Below are 20206 nucleotides of genomic sequence, written 5' to 3' on the forward strand. Positions count from 1 at the left end.
TAAAAGTCCTCCGATAGTCTCCATAAAGTCTCTTATTTGGCCTCCCAAAAAAAAAAACCTCACATGACCAAAATACAGAACGACATTAGTTCTGCTTGTGACCGTGTGTGAGTGTGTGCATGCGTGAAGCTGCAGCCACTGAACATACTGACCCAGATTACACTGTCGTAGCAAAAGGAAAGGGAAAATGACGAGTTGGCCAGGAGATATGTGTGTGTGTGTGTGTGTGTGTGTTTTGTGACTTACAACCCACATCATGCATTCACTCGCCAACGACATGCGCATAAAGCCGTCACACTTAAGACAACGCGGTATATTGCAATTAGCGACGGCTCTCCTCCGTGCGCTCGGCTCAATGCGAGCCGGGGCGCTGAGGCGTGAATCCTTTAAAGGGGAACGCTCCGGAGTTCATGCATCAATGCATACCCAAAGCCACATGGGCCTGTCTATGTCGTGTACAAGATGAGTTACAACCCCGTGGTTTGCGTCCATTCGTATCCTCGACGTCCATTTTGCTGAAATATGAACCCCGCAGCTCTCGTTCATTTGAAAAGAACACTGAGAGAAACTTTTATATTTTACGATTATCGTCAGCTTGCAATACGATTTTATTTGCCTGAATATACCAGTCGGTGGATTGCGCTCCGAGATACAATGATTGCTTGCATTTAGGATTAAACTTTCGCCCCCCCAAAAAAAAGGAAATCGTTTCAGAATAAAGCGCATTGATCATCTTTTTTCGTTGTATAATTTGCTCTTTGAGTTCTGCTGTCCTAAAGCACTACTGACCCGCTTTTATCCCGACCGTCATTATTATTTCTTAATGCCTACTGATGTCATTTTCATCTCTGTCCTGTCATCTCCGGGTCTTTTTTTTTTTTTTTTTTTTTTAATCATATCGGCGCTCACGGAGTATAACGGTACGATATCTTGTTTGCGACGCTTCCCAGCAACCCGCTTCCGTCAGTCAGGTAGAGGTTATTCGTCATCGCCGCGTCACGATAATTTGGCCTTTTACTCACTCTTCCCTGTCTCATCTTTCTCATGAATTTGCAATCCTGTCTGACGTTTTCGGGTCATTGCAAGTTTCGAGGCTCCTGAATAGTTGCAGTATGCCACTGAATATTTCCGTCAGGACTAATGTGTCGTTTCGATTTTTTTTTTTTCTACTAATCTACCCTTTGAGATAACAATTTCATTTACCCTTGGACTGACCGATAATAGGATTGCAGAAAAAAAAGACACCTGATTGTGGCTGAACTTGGTGGAAAGATTGGAAATTGCACTTTTTTTTTTCCCCCCCAAGGGTCAGATTTGTTCACTACTGCACAAAAACTAAAAACTAAAAAATCTTTCTGTGGAATTCGGTGGGCTCTCTGGACATTTCCTTCCTTCTCTTCACCCGAGGGTAAATCTGTCACACTACTTCTAGTCAGTTTCAACAACACATTGGTGGACAAGAAAAGAAGCCGCCCGAAGCCTCGGTGCGCGGCATGCGATCAGCAGATAATTCACATGTTTGACATCCGAAGAGAAGCTTTGGGCGTTTGGAAATCTCGTTCCTCTTGAGCACTCGTTTAAAAGAGTTGTGCAGTTGTTGGTTTACGTGACGCTTGGAAGGTTATTTCATTGTGATGTGTCCATTGGCATCGCATTCCTTGGAAATGCCTTATTGTGAAAGGTGTCACACTATAAGTGACACGCTAGCCTCGGCGAGGGCGTGTCTCTCGACGGCAGCGTCACCAACGACTGGCCTGGCATTCGTATTGCGGCGTTCTCAAGCGCATTTCCAGGTTGACGGATTTCCTTGTGAATCACGACCCATTTCAAAATGGGACGTACGGTGATGAAACGGATTTGTAGCCCGTCCGAAATGGTGAAACGGAACAGAAAGGATGCTCGCACTAAAATTGTACGGATTCTGCATCGTTTTCCGTCTTACAATTTGCAGATATCTGTTTTATTTGTTTTTGGTGGGCTACACATTTGTCGTATAAATGGGAGCTGGGTTACCTGGGAACGCCTCCCCAGGCGAGCCATTCCTCCGCCGTTCATGAACAAAGAAAGTCCGTCTCCAGTCTCTGGGAGTTTGTTTTTCTCACCAGCTCAGCTAATTGGCTTCCTCAGGAAAACTGCCGTCAAGACAGTTCGCATAGGAAGCGGACTCTGAAAACAAATCGGCTTAATCACTCCTGTTGGACGGCGAGTCGATTGGCCCGCCAGCGCGCTGCCTTCACATCCGCCGGTTGGTTGTTGCGTGAAAATAAAGCCGGCCACTGTCGACATAATGAGCTGTTTGTGCCTCTGTGTTGCAGGTGACCATCCTTCGAGGAAAGGATGGATACGGATTCACCATCTGCTCGGATTCGCCTGTGAGGGTGCAGGCTGTTGATCCAGGCAAGAATATTCTTCTCAGAAGGACCCAAACCGATCGAACGCCATAATCGTTCAGCGAGAAATTGAGCTTTCTTCAACATCCTTAGGCCCATCCGGTGCCACGCCCTCAAGTTTCCAATCCACAGATGCGTGTCGGTTGTCAGAAACTGGCACTATGAAAATGAGTCGCTTGAGTCGTTTGACTACTTTGTCAAAATGCGCCGAGCGCCGAACTGGACTGATGGTGAAAACTGGTGCAAATGTACTGTAGCTTGTATAATCACACCTTCACATTCATTATTTTCACCCAGAACCAATTAGCTTCACTGTCTACCTCTGATGCATTTAAACAGCCCCCTTTTCACCGTATTGCTCCAGTTTTCCAATCATCGATCCACTTTTGATGCCTCATGAATAATTCCTCCCATCATAAAAAGCTTGTGGGCCTTCTGTTTTTCATCTCTCCGCTTTGAGGATTACCGCGAGGATCAAGCAAAGCAGCGGGGTGTCGCCGTTAATAGGGGGGGAGCCCACATCAGTTTTCCCCTTGAATCAAATAAACAAGCCCTAAAAAAAAAAAAGCACATGCGCTGGAACCGTAGCGCGAGTGACGCGTCTTTGTTGTGTTCTCTGCGGCAGGAGGCCCCGCGGACCAGGCGGGTCTCCAGCAGCTGGATACTCTCCTGCAGCTCAACGGTCAGCCCGTGGAGCAGTGGAAATGTGCCGATTTGGCTCATGCCATCAGGTAAGATCACCCGCCATCTTGTTTGTTTTAAATCGCATCCCAAATCCTTACGCTTCTTGCTCTGACAACGAATCGAGGCCATCTTCCAAATGAATAGGGTCGCTTCCAAAGTGATGATCTTGTTCTGTGACCGCAGAAACAGCGCAAATGAGATCACGGTTGTGGTGTGGCGCAGCGGCCCCTCGGCCAAGCCCAACTTCGAGGGTCTCATCCACCGACCGTCCTACATGCAGTCCACCTCCAACTACGAGACGCCCTCGCCGCCCGCCCGCCGGCACGCCCCGGACTCGGGCGCCGGTCGAACCCCGCCGGCCGTTCCGCCGCTGCCGGCTCACCACCGCACAGCCGCCGCCCGCAGGCTACTGGTCAACGGCTCGGATGGCGTTGCAGGTGGCGGCGGGGGCTTAGGGGTGGGCACCATGCGGTGGGGCGCCCAGGGCGGCTCGGCCGAGGAGCTGGACGGCAAGCCGCGGCACCTCCAGCACCCTCCCACCGCCACGCTGAAGGGAACCAGGGTGAAGGCGTCCAACGGGGACAACTACATCATCCTGGCCCCCTACAACCCCGGAAGCCAGGTACCGCAGACTGGTGGTGGGCTGCATCTTCATCATCTCCTCCGTCCTCCTCATCCTCACCCTGGTCACATGATGGCTCACGCTAGATATGTCTCCTTACCCTTCATCCCCGGTGCCAATTGATAGAGTGACTTTACACGACGGCTTCCTTCAATGTTCCTTTTATTGTGAACACAGGAAGGGCGTTCAAACGACAATAAAGCACTTAGTCTGCCATCCTTATGTCCGGCCATACAAAGACATCTGGTAAACAAAGCATGTGTTTATTCACGGCATCATTTATCTCACAGGTATCCTATTGATTTTGACCATGTTTAATGCAACAGTTCATGGATGACCCGTGGGGATTTTTTTTTTCAGAACTGTGTACACTATGTACCAATGGCTTCATCTAGTGGTTGCATCAATAAAGAATACTTGTTATCAAAGCAAAGCCTGAAATGAGTTCCTTAGTTAATAACAGTGTAATTACACATGACTAACACATTTGTTTGAGCGCAACTGACTAACAGGCCTAACCTTAATATTTCTGGCTGTCCATATAGAGTTGAGAACACACCCTTGTGTCTCATTGAACTTTCGGGGAGTTTGTGAAAATGTGTATGTGTGATTCCATCTTTGATTGAAAGTGAAAAAAGGGGACGATTGAGACAATAAGAATGAATCACAGTCACGGTACAAAAAAAAAAAATAATGGGTTCGTTGCACAATACCGAGAATGAATCATTTGAGTCGTTAGCATTGTTTGCATGTGCGAGCTAAATTTACCTTGAAAGGACCGCTGGAAACGGCAACACAATGCTATCATGTTCTCTCTCTGCAAAGTGACGACGTGACAGCATAAACATGTCAAGTTACGATGACCAAACCCTCCATGATGGATTTCAGTTGAGTGTAAAATGAGCGTAACGTCGCAATTTTTCTGCTTTCAGATCTTGAGGCCGGTTTATCAGGACAATCAGGGAACCTTAGGTAAGACGGCCGGACATTGTCCTTGTTGTTCTTTTATTGCGCTGAAATCATTCAAATCACTGTCGTGTGGCATTGGAAAAATATTGATCACTTGTTCACTGGATTGCATGTAAAAAAGTAAAAACGACATACGCATACTGTACTCTCTGACAGATAAACACTTTGAACACATCATTGTCTGCATGTTTCCCTCTGAATTTCTGATCATCCTGACAATATTGTCTTTCAGTCAGCAGGTTGTACAACACGCGGCAGGCCTCCGGGGCTCAAAATCAGGCCGCGGGTACCGTCGGTGGCGTCGGAACCTTTTCGTCGAGTTCAAGCGGAATCGGTCCTTTCTCCGGCCGCTCCGGCTTCCTACGCCGCTCCAACAACGGCAAGACGTCAAAAACCACCTCCGCCGGGACCGGCGTGCCCAACCTCCCGCAGCAGAGTGCCAACTTTGCCAACTACCAAAACTGCACCATCGTTCGCTCTCACGTCCCTCACGGGAACTATGGCTATGTTTCTGTGGCGCCCAAAATCCTCATCTTCCCCATCTTTGTTCAGGTGAGGCTGTTTTTTAAATGTATTTATTTTGCCGGGATGTTACTCTCCTTTGGCGATGATGATTCTCATTGAACTAACCTGTGTGTGGAAGCAGCCTTTGGACCTGTGCAGTCGAGCTCTCATCATAACAGAGGAGATGATTTTGCATGAGAGCAAGCATCACTCCCTAAAAGTCAGTCAAACCTTCAATGTCATTTTCTGACATAAAAAAAAAAAACAACAAAAAAAAGCCCATATATAATCATTGATGGTTTTTTTTGCATTGTCCATTGCAGGTTACCGTGTTTGTCTACACAGACTTAATGTTGGTCACGAGAGAGGACGAGCCTGGCAAATGTAACGTCCTCCAGAGTCCTTTGTACCTGCGACACCTGCGACTACAGGATGGTATGTTTGATTGCGTCAAAGTGCGTGCTGATAGCACGATTGAACACATTTTTGCTATTTTTATTCATCGCAGATGATAATTTAAACTAATAATGACTAAGAATTTTAATGAGTAAAGAACGACCCTCAAAAAAGAGTTTCATTTTGTGACAACAATTTCTCGAAATCAAAAAAGTTGTCTTTCAAGTCTGTATTTCAAGTCTTGCATTGGGTTCTCGTTAAGATTGTTCTGATGCCCCTGACCAAGTCTCCACAAGCGTCCACGTGATCATAGGAAACAAAGACTCGGTTTGCTCCTTAACTTGTGTTTGAGGCGTGTTGAATGGCAATTTCAAAACACTTACATTGAGCAATAAACCCTCCTTTGACCTGCGGATATTTCGGGAGCGACATCCCCGCTGAGTTCCTGCTGCTTTGTCTTTTCATTCCAGTCCCCAGTAAACAGTCATCTCCTGTGCCAGTGCACGCCATAACTCGGCTGCAGCCAATGACAGCCTCATGTCATGACTCCCTCTAAATATTTGTCTTCAGGATAGACATGCAGGGCGGCCAGTAATGGACTTGTAGCAAACTCCATTTTTTTTCCTTTTTTTTTTTTTTTTTTTTCCCAGGCAGCACATTGTCTCACATGACTAATACTGGACACTATTGTGCTACTTTGTACTCTATTGTTTTCACTTGTCACAAATCCGTATTATGAGTGTCACACTGTCCAAAATCTTTGGCACATGATACTTCATGGGACAAAGTGGTGGTTGATTGTGTTGTTTGCAGATAAAATAAATGGCTATTTTTTAAAGTTTTAAATGTAATTATTACGTAAACCTGATATAAAGCACAAGCCAATAACTCACGGTGGTGCAGCGTAAAATATAAATGGATTTATGTTGATTGCAAATAAAATAGAACAAAATTGCCCAAAAAGTTATGTTAAAGTAAAAATAATAATGAAGGAAAATAATGAGAATCAAAAAATAAATATAAATAAAATAAAATAAATTCAATTTAAAGTTGACTTCCATTGAATTATATCGATTAGAAAAATTTTATGTTGAGTGTAGATTTTATTTTTATTTATTTCAGCATATTTGCATATTTGAGTCGAACTTCACCCAAAAAGGGGGGAAAAAAAAAGGTCACCACTGAGGTCATTCAGTGGTGCTCCTACATTCAGGTTTGCTCCTCTCATTACGTGTGTTAGTATGTGTGTGTTGTCAAAAGTGGACACAGTCGCAGACATGCATCTCCGCCCTGTTGCCTGCCTGTCATTGTTTTTTTTTCGCATCGGCAGCGTCAGTCAGGAAAGAGGCGCCAGTGGGGATTGTGTTTGTTTCAACTTTGTGTGTGTGTGTGTGTGTGTGTGTGTGTGTGTGTGTGTGTGTGTGTGTGTGTGTGTGTGTTTGTGCACATGTGCAATACAACAGCTGTCCAGTGTTCCCGTTTACATGATACTTCAATGTTAAAGAGCGTTGGAAACAATGAAGTTGAAACACAACCTGCAAACATCAACAATGAGCCGCCACTTGAGTTTTCTTCTGAAAGTGTTTCCGTGTCAATAGATTTCCAGCCAATAGTTGAATTAGAATTGTAGAGGCGTTTCTTATATTTTGCCCCTCTCATGAAGCCATAAAAGCCAACCAAACCAAAAAGACAGAGCTCACGTGCTGGACAGCAGCCGCTTCAACATATGCAAGAGTGCCCTCTGCTGGTTATTGTGAGAAGTGACTATTTATTCTTGCAGGGGCTGCACATTTACATAATACAATGAGTACGTGGCGCTTATTTGAATGATTTTATTTGAGACGTGGCCTGTATTTCTTTTAGAAAACACTTGGGCAAGCATGCAGATATCTTTTTTTCTTTTCTCCATTTAGCAGCTGGGGTTGTGTATTGACTCAACTCCAGTGAGTACCAGGTGCTCATTTGAGTTGATTAGTTGGTGAGGAGGCTTTCATTCCCCCCCCCCCCCCCCTGACAAATACTTAAGGGTAAGGGTAGCACTTCCTTTTCTTCTTTATTTCTTCATGTCGAGGCTGTGGGTTTGTGTTTACTCATTTTCAATGAGTCTCAGATGCTGACTTGACTTCATTTATTTCAGAGGAGGCCTTTATTTTTTTCTGATGAATTGTCCTGAAAGAGTGGTGTGACCTTGTTCATTTTCTTGGAGAGGCAGCCCTTATTTTTTTTCATACTGCTTCCTGAAAAGTATAGTCAAGGTAAACTGCAGCTGATTTCTGAGAGGAGAAAGGATGTTTCGATTTGAGGTGAGGCATTTATCTGTTTACAAATGCAAAATAAGTAGCCCTTAATTGAGGTTAAGGCATCTTTTAGAATGCAGTCCACCATTCAGAGGAATACTGTTTGTTGTTTGTATACTCAAAAAATGGTGTATTGAATTGACTCCATTTTTATTTCCTCCAGTGGTTGCACAAAATAAAATCATGTGGATCCAGAAATGAAATTAAATGGAGTAAATTCAACAAAAACGTTTTTCAGTGTAGTCATGATACTAATGGAGTTTTTTTTTCCCTCACGCAGATTATGCTGAAGAACTCCGATTCTATCTTATTCACATGACCGAGGTAAGACCCTCCTTTACCAGCGTGTACAGCATGTTTGTGTCTGTGAGCCAATAGAGTTGTCATATTCTTGGTAAACGGAGAGCTTGAATGAAAATGCCTTTTTGGTCTCGCAGTATGCATTTGTGATGAGAATAGAAGGCTAAATGATGAATGAGTCTGACTGAAAAAAATGTAGCTTGCAAGCCCCTCTGTGAATGCTCTTTTGTGCTTATTTCTTTTTCAAATTGATGCAAAATGAGCTTCCCGACCGAAACGTTTCTGTGAAAAATAGCTTTGCCACTGTAAAACTCTTGCCAACTCTTACTGCTGCGCGCATTCTGGTACACCACACAACGCTCTGCACAGCCTCATTAGCAGCTTATGAATGCTTTGAAGGCTCGCCTTATTTTAGGGGGGGGGCTGAGATTCCAGACAGAACAAGAGAAGTCTTGCTATCTATCCCACAGGCTGGAAAAAGAGGAAGCGGCTACATAACTTTCACTGCGTCCAATTAGAAAAGTGGATATAAATAGCAAGGTCTTACGTAGGACAGCATGGGAGAGCAGGAGAGTTGGAGCGGGCTAATGGCACATTTTGACGAGACATGTGAACCTAACAGTGTGCAGTTGGAATGTCTCCTCCAGGATGCCCCCCCCCCCCGCCCCCCGAAGCGCTGGCATAACTGAAAATAATACGTTTTTCACGACTGCTTCGCAAGACTTCAGCATCCATGCTAGTGCTAAACCGAACACTAGCGCCAATAATGCAAATGACTTTTCGGCTGTTATTTTTAAAGTGCAATTGTTTTCCATCTTTACAGTTAAAATGCTGTCCTTTGCCGTATCTTCGATGATTTCTGTGTTTGGGTCACATTTACGTGCACAAAATAGAGTTCCAAGCAATGGCTTCAAAGCTGTTCCCATTTTTCTCGAATATTACTTTAAAAGGCTCTGCTGGAGCTCAGCCTTGCACAATCGCGCGTTATTTATGTCTTTAGGGAAGAGTTACATTGGTGCGGCATACATGACGCATCATCAGCAGCCGTAGCTTTTCCGATGATTACATTGCGCAGGCTCCCTCGACGACCGGCCATTTGTCGAGCTGCTTACGTCTCGTTGCTTGAAAACGCCCTGCCTTTGTGGTAGCTCGGGTTGTTTGAGAGTTCGGGTCAGATTGATGTTGTTATCTCCTCTCGAACTGCCGCGGCGGCGCTTATCGCTGTCGTGTACGCAGAGTCATCCATTCATCGGGTCGGCAGTTCATCTGTCTCACCGTGCCAGAGGAAAATAGCAGACATGACATGCGGTGGTTTAGTGATGTTGCCTGTGACAAGTGTTGTTTGAGAAGGACCTGTTCTCCGCCCTCCTCTCTTTCTCGTCGACCGGCGGTGGTGTTCGTTCATCTCCGAGCGATGACAGAATCTTCACGAGAGGCGCTGACAGATGGTGTGCGAAGCGGAGCCGCGTGAGGCAAATATGTCGAGAGAGGGAGAGCGAGATGGAGTCCTTAAATAGACAGCCTGCTGAGCCGTTTGCCGTTGGTGGCGCGAAGATGCAAGTTTCACGCGCTGGGGACGGCCGTGACCCTCACCTCCGTGTTTGTGTTTAGGCCAATGCGGGAGATGTTTGGAATGCAATCGCCCGCTTGCTAATTCACTTGCACTTGCTGGCCTGCAGAGGTCACACACATAAAAACGCAGACAAAGACATACACGTGTGCAGAGAGAGAAATGATGGTTTGGTTTTAGTCTGTTAAATAAGTGAAGGGTGAATAATGTCAAAGTGGCCCTTGGAAGAAAACGTTTGAGAACTCCTGATTACTGACAAGCATGAAGTTGTTGGCCAGGTTATGTCTGTTCATGCACAAAACGATGATACAATGGTTGACTTTGGCTCGGCAGTTATTTGGCATCCTGTCTTTGATGATGTGAACGTGAATGGTTGTCTCGATCAAACAACGCTCAAACTGTTAATGTACAAAAAGTTCTTGTTCTGTTCCCGTTTCAGTTGCGCTACCTGGGCAAGAAAACAGGGCAGGAACTGAATTTGGTCGAATCTCTCTTCGGGAGGTCACCCTATTTTAGTAGGCGCTCAAAACGGAGCAGATCTAACCCAGATTTACACGCGAAACAAAAATGCGTGCGCATCTACGGGAAGAGAGTTGGGTGGTCTCTGGAAAGTCAACTGTGTGTAAGTGTGTCAGTGACGCAAGAGGAGAGGAAGCAGAGATAAGGGCCGTGATGGTAAATCGAGGCGAAAACGGTGAGGTGTGGCGTCGACTGCGTTTGCGATCGGTGTCCAAATCGGGAGAGTCATCAGCGAGCGGCTTGTCGGAGTGGTCATGGGAAACTTTGCTGAGCGCGCTGTGCCCAAGAAGTGGTTGTCCAGGGAGGGCGACTCTCTCCAGCAACACCTGCTGTCCGACACTGCAGATGTAAGTGCAACTCTTGGAGATAAAAGGATGTTTGGATTGCGGCGTGCTTTTGAGAGATGTGTCAATTGACAAACCCATATGACGTAGAATATCAACGAACGGCTCTATTTACATGCATTTTAAGTTCAGCCGTGTACTTTGTGAAAGGGATTTGCCGTGTCTGAGGGAAATGGGTCACTGCCTGAATTTGCCCCATTGCAAGCAAACGGGAAGGGCAAATGGTGACAATTTCACAACTTCAAGAGAAATAAATAAATACATCCGGGCTACTTCGCACCCGCTGCGGGGTTTTTAGACAATCCTTTTCGTAAATCATCCAACCAATTGAGCAGCAAGATAATTACCGTATTTTCCGCACTATAGGGCGCACCTCAAAGCATTCAATTTTCTCAAAAGCCGACATTGTATATAGATCGACGTTCAGATTTCTTGGACGTGGTATTTTAAATGTTCTTTCTATAAAGCACTTTGTGACAGCTGCAGTGGTTGTGAAAGTGCTATGTCAATAAAGCCGTATTGCATTGGATTCCCTTTAGCATAGCTCCATCTAGTGGATGTATAACGCAAGGGCATCCACGATTGTAGCTTCTATTCTATGCGCTTTATAACGCGGCGCGCCCTATATACGCAAACCGTTTTAAAATAGGACGTCATTGGAGGTGCGCCTTCTCGTGCGGAAAATACGGGAATTGCAAAAGGTGATTGGAACATAGAATAACCAAGCAAGCAACATCGTAGATAACATCATGGCTTGCGAGCTACTTAGAAATGTTATTTTGGGTTGCCTCGTGGCACACAGTGCCTGGAATCCGCGCCGAGTTCAATGAAAGTTTTCATGAAATGTGTGTGATTAGTATTAATTACGACGAATAATTTTCAGCAATGTGGAAAAAAAATGTCCGGGGATAAAAAAGGGTGCATTCATTCTTATGTCACCAAAGTGTCACTGGCTCAGTCATATGAACGGGATGAATAGTGACGATCATGATAAAGCATAGAAAAATAATGCCATTGATCAGAGGCAATAAACGGAAATACCCGAATCCCAGCGGGGACAATCATGTGCTAATCATCCGCGATGACGTCTATAGGAAGGGCCCGGGGCCAAAAATTCCAGTGTACATGCTCCTTTGCTTCGTTTTTAGGTCAACCGCAGAACAGCCGTGAAGTGGAAAGGCCGACAAACAAACTCAAAATAGATGAAAGAGTGTGGGAAAGACACTGGGACAAATTACATTCTGTCCTCTGCTATGGAAATTGTTTGGGGAAAATGCTTTGTTTTGCTACATCATCTGCTCGGTGAAGTTATTTGGGATTTGACGCTCAAGTGTCTGTCCGCCATTTTCTCAATCACTAGAACTTTCGTTCTTGAAAGCGAGAACACAATTGGTTGAAAAGCATGACGTTGATCGGTTTTATCGGTTTGGAGTTGGACCTGCAGTCACATTAGCACTATTGGGCGCCATTCAAAATGAGTCAAGGTCATACAAATTAATAAATGAATAATGGTGATTATAATTGAACATGACTCCCTGACCAAGATCTATCGATGTGTCCAATAATCGTGCGCAGTGGTGAGGGACTGATCAATTTTCTGAATAGGCATTGGATTGGATTGCACTTGACATTGAAAAGCTAAGAAGATGAATTAAATATGTGGTTGGTAGAGGGGTAACATGCACATCCCCACCCCCGATGTAAATGATCTCTTTGGCTTTTTGCCCCCTGAAACGGCACTCATCTCGGATTCGTTTTCATGCGACATGGAGTACAAACAGCAATCAATTAGGATCTCGCTTACACACTTCATCAAATGGTATGTAAGTGGATAATCCCGACAACATCTGGCGACATTATTGGGGGCTTCAAGAGGCCACTGGCTGCCTTAGCATCATTAGCTCTTGTTAACATGACACTTGAGTGGAAGCCGCTTAAAGCCGTGGAGTGGCACGCTTCCAAGACGCATTAAATATCCGACCGACTCTGTCTCTCTGCAAGCAGCCGGAGAGCGCGTTCCATTTTTGTTTATGTGCCGAGGTTACACTTGGCGATCTTTGCCGGGTGCCTATGAGGGAATTGATGGTGTTATGCTGTAACTCACCCGATTGCGACGGAGCGACAAGTCATCGCGACGTGACTAATGGGCAATGACGCTTCTTCGTGTCACCATGTGTTGTTTTTTTTTCGCCAAGCTTTTGCAGCGCTTCTTCATGGAAGACCTCCTTTGAAGCCTCGTAGAGAGAGAATCCCACCATAAAGCGTATGTCGATCAGAGTCGGTGCTTTGCAGGAATTTTGTCTCCTGTGCTTTCTCCTTCATCCGTTTTATTCTCTTCATTGATTTTGGAGAGTGTGTTGACTTCACGGGTCTTCTGGTGTACTTTTGTCATTCTCAGGTTATTCTTCTCCTCATACCCACAAATGTTGAACACGGCCAGTACTTACCAGTCCGTAGACACACCCCATGGGACTTAGTGGCTTTGCGTGGGGCCCGTCTCGATTCACGATAGACACACCGTATGACCTTGCCAACTTCCTGGGCTGTCCCCTCACTTGCACTCGTTTCTGCAGGTGTTTAGAAATGACAAATCCCCTGCTGTGGCACTTCAAATGCGCTGTTGGGTCTACTACCCCTGTCCTGCTTCCATCCCCTTCTTGTCGCTGTCCTGTCCTGTCCTATCCGAGCCCATCCTGTCCTACTTCACAACTGTCCTGTGTAAAACTCCATTCCAATGTAACATTATCGCAAATAAAACATTTATTTATCATTTGAACTAAATTATGACATGATATTCAGATGGTGAAAGCCGTTTCCACCCTTTTAAATCACCCGTGCTGACTTGCAAAGCCCTCACGGTGTTTAAATCAAGGAGACAAACCTTACAAACATGACTTTCAGCGCTATGGCGTCATCTGCTGACCAGCCGCAACCGCTGAGATTTACAAGCTTCTGGCGACAGCACCATGGATACCGGCAAGAACAAAATTGGTGTCAATCAATTCTTCTGGCTGTTTTTGAGAAAGCGAACAGGAGCATTTTCGTCCCGAGTAATGCACTGCCTCGCCATTGCTAATCAGGTTTTGACTCATCTTTTCAATCATTTTCCCAGAGAGTCTGTTGACTTTACGGCCACATTTGATCGCGTGCCGACAATTTCCCCGATTTAAAGATGCTCAACAAAAGTGTTGAAACCAAGCCCGTTTTGGTCAACTAAAAATCGGGATGAAAACTGTTTTGACTCAAGTGTATCAGCTTCTGGCTACAACCCAGCATGTTTACCAAAGAGACTGAAATTGGTATCGATCGACTCCCCTGGCCGCTGTCAAGAAAACAAACAAGGGCATTTAACGAGCCTTCCTCGCAGGCATGCGGCTGACGTGAGATCAAACACGGTGCAGTGACCCGAATGTGTACAGGAAAGTGAAAGTATTCTAATCGGCGCTGACGCTTGGTACTGTACGCGAGCCGCCGTGACATGCTGAAAACTCATCCGCCGGTCGGCTCGGAAGGAGGCCCCTCAACCGGGGAGCAATTTCATCAATCCGATGTTGCTGCCTTTTATTTTTAGCCCCCTCCATGGCAGTTACCAGCGGCCAGTCATTGGATTTTGCCCCATTAGCTTCCAGTGTGGAGCACTCGGACTGATGCTGGGGTTACAAACAAGGAGCTGGACGCATGGAGTTCACGGATGAGGTCAATCCGCTCCTGTGAAATATACAAATAAACAATTTTTCCTCAGCTGCTGCGATCCGCTTGAACTGGTGATTGCATCATTTTCGCCAGGGGTTGTATACGCGTAAATGCACGTGATCCACATTTAGCGGCCTCTGCTGTGTCGCGACAGACTAAAACTGGCCCTAAGTGATGGATTTCATCGAACGTTGACACTGATCTCTCTCTGTCTGCTCTGCTGACGCCGCTCATTCATCATCTCTCTGTGATGTCATCAATGCGTTGCTTTCTGCAGTTTTTGTATTCTTTTCGTACAGTGTATTTTGCCTACTTAATGAATATCCTCTTCGATGAGACGTTGAGGGTGATTGAAAAGGACAGGGAGCAACCGGGCAAGATGTGATGAATCCCATGTTGTTGCTGGAGGGTCGGCATTGTGGGGGGCTGGGGTGTGGGGGGGGGGGGGAGCAACGTGAAACCAAGCAAACTGCATGGAGATTCTCCACAAAGCGGGGCACTGAGCGTGGAGCCATAACCCTGAAATTGATCTCGAGATCTTGCATAAATTGGACCGACAAAAATCGATGCTATTTATATCTTGGGTTATGTCCAAAAATGTCAGGACTCAAATATTTTTGCTAGAAGCAGGACACCACGGAGACGTTTCCATAAAGAAATGCCACTTGAACATTCTGGGTGTTCTTCGGTTCGACATTGTTCCCGTTTAAGACCCGTGCATGTAGAGGCTTGGCATCATTACAGGTTTCAAACAAAGCCGATGCTCGATTCATGATGCCGACCACAGGACAATTTAAACCCTTGTGGATGAAAAGCTCTCAGACCAGCCGCTCCCCTGTCCTGACCGCCGATGGTCAAATACGTAGTTTCATGCATTTTCCCAGCAGGGCTCTATTGATTTCTTGGTCCACATATCAAATTCTGTCTCAAGTGCGCCCGGGCTATGATCTAATTTCACTAATACTAGCACATTTCGCCTGGCCAGAGTTTCTACCCAGGCTGCTGTGTCATAAAAACGGAGCCCAAATGGACATACAATCAGATGTGATTTGTCGTACCAAATCACACTCGAAGTGAACGACTTTCCAACACCCTACAATCGTGGTGGGCGTTCCATACCGTTAACTTGGAAGTTGCTGAATTGTTGAAGAATTCTCGTGAGGATACGCCGATTGGAAATATCAGGTCACAGGGTGCATGAAAGGGTTAAAAAAAAATCACACTCCGTCGTCAATAAAGGATGACCTCATCTTTTGTGTTCCAGTGCATATCATTACTACCGATCCAAACTCGACTAACCCGAGTCCTATGAATCACACTAACCAGACTCACCCTCACCCCTAACCTACCTACGGTCAGATCCTCCTAATTTGACGAACCTCATTAACCCTAACACGAATCTACTTTATATAGTGTGGCTCCATCTTGGATCGTCTTTCATGTGTGTGTGTTTGATAGCAGCTGTAAAATACAGTCAGAGTCCGTTTTGACTTGATGCTCAATTTTAATGAACGACCAACTCCTCACATTGGGTGTTTCTCAATCCTCCGCCTGTCTGGTTGCTCACCTCTCTCCGTCGTCTCTCTCGCTTTGTCTCTCCGCCCTCAGAAGTGCGACTGCCTGCTCAGCCTGGAAGCGTACTCGTCCGAGCAGAAGCGCCGCGTGTGCCAGTGCCTCAAGGACAACATCGACAAGCAGCTCCAGCTTCAGAGGAGGGAGCCCGCTGTTCAACATTTTGACCAGGTAGGGTCACTCCCGGACACTCCTGGGCAAGTCCGGTGTGTGTTCTCCCCGCTCGTTTCTGGCCCGGACAGGATACGGCCAAGACATGAACATCTGTGTGTGCATATATTTGCATATACACCCTCATTCACATGTTATCTCAATGAGCGAGGTGTCCTGTGTTCCTCTTCTTTTTTTTTTCGGTGGGGGGAGGGGGGCGAGAGTTTTGAATTTGCTTGGCGCCAGTCTTTTTCTTTTCTCTCGTGCATAGTAATTGCTCAGCAAATCGTATGCAAAGCTGCTTTGCGAGAGGAGCAATTCGCAGTGTGTGTGTTTGTGTGTGTGAGGCAGGTACAATAAGTCCTGAGGAGAGAAGTCAAAAATGAAAGGTGTTTAAAAAAAAATATCAAAACCATTTTCAATGGTTTCAGTGGAAAATCGCACCCAACACCAGGACCTGAATTGCATTAAGAATAATTTTTCTGTATTTATTTTTTACATTTGACAGCTCAAAGTAAAACACAGTAAAAAAAAAAAAAAAGCACTGCCCAAGACACCAAATGAAATTTGACAGCAGTCACAAACAAGTCTCAAGGGGAAAAAAATATTGTTTAAAAATATTAGGTCAAGATGTATAGCGCATATTATGCTTTGACCCCTTTCATTTTTAATCAAGGATTTCTGTTCTCGTTAGCGACTCGTCATTTAATTCCGCCTTTGTACGACAAATTTTAATGCTTTGGGCTTTTAGTTTTCCTCGAAGCTTAAATTGCATCAGCTGATAGCGCCTCGCTCTGTACAAACAAGCTGTGACCGCTTCAGGCATTTTGCGTGCGCACAAGCTGATCCGTTGTCTTAAAATATGGTTTGGTTTACTTGGTGAAATGCAGTGGAATTTTGCTCACCGATATGCTTAATTGCGTTGGATTCCCAGTGCGAATACCTCCTTTCGCTCCAAATTCTTTTCATCAGCAGATACAATATGGGCACTTGTCGCAAAGGTGTTGAACACTCAACGTAAGCTTCACATGATGATCACGTGAACGCGGATCGTGCACGACCGGTGTGCCTAATCACCAAACACTGTCGTCTTAATCCGGTCAAGTGTAAATAGCTTTGGACTCCTATAAATGTCATTTAGCTCCCCACATACATGTAATTATTAGTATTAAGATTAAGATATCCTTTATTTGTCCCGCAATGGGGAAATTACAAATTGGGGTTGTTTGATGCCACTTTTCTTTTCAGATTGACACCAGTACAAGAATTCACTCTTTGAGTACTCACCGGTACTGATACTTTGACATTTTATTAAATTTTATTGAACACAATGACAAACTATTGCGAACAAAACCTTTCTATCTTTCGGACGCAGTTGAACATTCGATGATGTGTCAAACTGCTGCGGTGTTGCGCCATCTGCTGCTGAGATGAATTAACTCGACGTCAGAGATATATTTATTGTCTTGGGTATCGGCGCTCGGTATCGCAGACTGCACGAGTACCCGATACCTTAAAATAAGGCCAGTATCAGCCCAATACCGATACCTGGTGTCGATACTCGCCCATCCCTATTAATAATAATTGTTATTTATTAATGATTTGTAGTAGTAATTGTAATCTTTTCCCCAAAGAAGAGGCTCCTTTCGGTCCACCAAGCGTCAAATCACAAACACAAACGGTGCACAGCGCCTTTCATATTATTCGGAGCGGCCTACATTCAAGCATGATTTATTATATCTGTTCATTCATAATCATACGCCAGCTGATGTAAACCCTCATTCACTTTCACCGATTACGCCTCCCTTTTTTTCTCTTCCCGAAACATCTTATTCGATCTAAATGCGCGCTGTCCCGGGGGCGAGGAACTGTTTGCTTAATCATATTGAACAAATGAGTTCACTTTTGATTGCTTTTGTACGCACTACCTCGGAGGCAAATAGTTTGATGCTCGGTCCACTTCGGCACTTCGTAATTACATGCAAAACCAGGAGCGGGGTGGGGACTCTCTTTCGGCTGCATGGGGTCACCCGGTGTTTTCGTTGGAAAATTCCAGCGACACGCGCCCTATTTTTGAGTAATTGAGTTTGAGTCGTTGAATAAATACTCCGTTTTGAAATCACTGAACAATTCATTCTAAGAATTGTCATTTCAATCTCAATCCAAATGATTGCCTTTTTATTTATGGAAAGATGTGATTCCGCTGCTGCTCAGTACACGGGTGCATGTCCTCTATTTGGCTTTTACTCTGCCATTCATTAGATAGAAACATAAATAATAATTAAAGCTCCCGAAACATCTGTGCAGCCCAATAAATACGTCATTTGCATGCCTCGTACTCTCTTTTGCCTCCCCTGCTGCAAACGCACGTTGCTGCTCATTGTCTCGACTGTAATTAGACATGGGTGAATTGCTTTTGGCTTTGCTTCACTCGGTCTTTCTCTGCTCTATGTGCTATTTTTGGGGACGTAAGGATTAGATTTACATTTTTTTACCGAGGAGCTGTTGCCGCCTCGAAAGCAAATGTTTTATTGTTAATATTTTAACGCACGTCGCTTTGTAACTATAATAACTTGAGGCGTGACGAGGAGTTCCACCTTGCTCGTAAAATGGATAAATTAACCTATAATTCGACATCACAATCAGTTTCATTGAGCAGTTTTACTTTATTTTAGTTTGATTTTTACAGTGATAGTCTTATTGTTCCGCTTTTATGACCGCTATGAATGTTCAAATGTTGCTTCACAAAATTATATGTTCATTTGATGAAGGTCTTGCAACATTGACCCCCCCCCCCCCCAAAAAAAAAGAAAACACGAAAACATTTGACCACTGAAGCAGAGAGCAGAACTTTTCCTTTCCTCATATTGTGTTCAATCCATCAAAGTTGTTTATAAACTGGTGTGGCCGCTTTTGTTTGATGGCGCTCATTAAGAAGACGAATGTCCTGGACTGTCCTTTGCCATGTTTCTTCGCAAGCGGCCCGCGTTCAACTTCTTTATCGTGATCTGAGTTGTCTCCTCGTCTTCCGCTACGGCTTTTCTTTTTCCATTTGTTCGCCGCATGTGACGACTCTCAGATCCGTTCAATAAGCCAGTAGCGCTGAGCTCGTCGCGCTACTCAACACAGTAAGATAAAGCCATCTGAAATTTGTCGGAGGTTTCTCTCTGTCAACCTCTACCGTCAGTGTCATGAACGTAGCTTAGATATGAGAGCAAAGTAGCTGCAGTTCTGCGCAGCATAACGCACGTCAGCGGTTACGTCTGCTGGAAGCTTATTCGGTAATTGACAAAATTGTCCCCCTCGCTCAATGTTTTGTCTCTCGTTCACCTCCTCCCGCTCCAAGTGCATACAGTATCTCCTCAGCCATCTTCTCGCTGCTCGTTTGGCTCACTTAATCTTTCATCCTGTTTAGCTTTTCCTAAATATGCTCATGCACGCGCGCACACACACACACGGCGATGTTATGTTAGCCAGCAGCCTGCAGTGGATTCATTCCCCTGATCGTCTTTAAACATTTATGGCCTCCCTTCGGTGGGCTGGTGTTTAGCTTTATTTTAGCTCGAGTTTAACTATTCATAAGTGCGTTGTGTAACGGAGCAGAGTGAGTTCGGACCGGAGCAGGCGCGGGCTCGACCCCAAGAGGGCTTCGCCGAGCACGAGATACATCCACATTCAATTTTAATTACATGCATTCTTCACCCCCGAAAAACATGAAGCCATGCCAAGCATTCTGTCGGGCTGGAATAATTGAATTTGGTTTAGTTAAGTTCAGTGGAATGTAACATTTACTTCCAAACACGTTGCATAAGAAGGTCAGCATTTCATGGCAGACCTCAGCAAATCTGGTGAGACTTCAGCTATTTTACTTTGACTATTTTTGTGACAGGAGGGTTTCACGGATGGCATAGAAAGAAAGTGTGACGGTAACCGTAGAAGAGAAAGTGAGCCATATTGTGTTGTGGGGAAAAAACGACTCCAAATATTTATGTACAATAGAAAAAAACAATCAAATTACTTATTCAATTTCATTTTACCAAGCAGATGCTAAGGTAAGTAGCATGTAGCGGAGAGCAAAACTAATGTCTGGTGACTTTACCATAGAAGATTCTGTATCCCACCTAGCAACGTTCATGTGAGGTTGATTAAAGACAATAATTGACCCGTCGCTGTGCATGGTGATTGGCTGGCGACCA

General features: G+C 45.0%; 1 protein-coding gene across 5 annotated transcripts in view; it reads left to right on the forward strand.

Moving 5' to 3' along the window:
* rgs3a (regulator of G protein signaling 3a) overlaps positions 1–20206 on the forward strand; it is a 72035-nt gene that overhangs the window by 14770 nt on the left and 37059 nt on the right. For 4 of the 5 annotated variants that reach the window (XM_086135276.1, XM_086135277.1, XM_086135279.1 and 1 more), the window contains 9 exons: positions 2316–2397; positions 3016–3121; positions 3258–3696; positions 4629–4668; positions 4898–5217; positions 5312–5389; positions 5493–5604; positions 8143–8186; positions 15897–16031. In XM_086135276.1, the coding sequence (XP_085991402.1) occupies positions 2316–2397; positions 3016–3121; positions 3258–3696; positions 4629–4668; positions 4898–5217; positions 5312–5389; positions 5493–5604; positions 8143–8186; positions 15897–16031 (1356 nt within the window). Of the gene's footprint in view, positions 1–2315; positions 2398–3015; positions 3122–3257; positions 3697–4628; positions 4669–4897; positions 5218–5311; positions 5390–5492; positions 5605–8142; positions 8187–10475; positions 10599–15896; positions 16032–20206 lie in introns of those variants that run through there. The other variant, XM_086135280.1, reaches the window with a different exon arrangement.

This window comes from Hippocampus guttulatus, chromosome 17 (genome assembly GCF_054856545.1).
Source record: "Hippocampus guttulatus isolate MCC_2025c chromosome 17, RoL_Hgut_1.0, whole genome shotgun sequence".
Classification (NCBI taxonomy): domain Eukaryota; kingdom Metazoa; phylum Chordata; class Actinopteri; order Syngnathiformes; family Syngnathidae; genus Hippocampus; species Hippocampus guttulatus.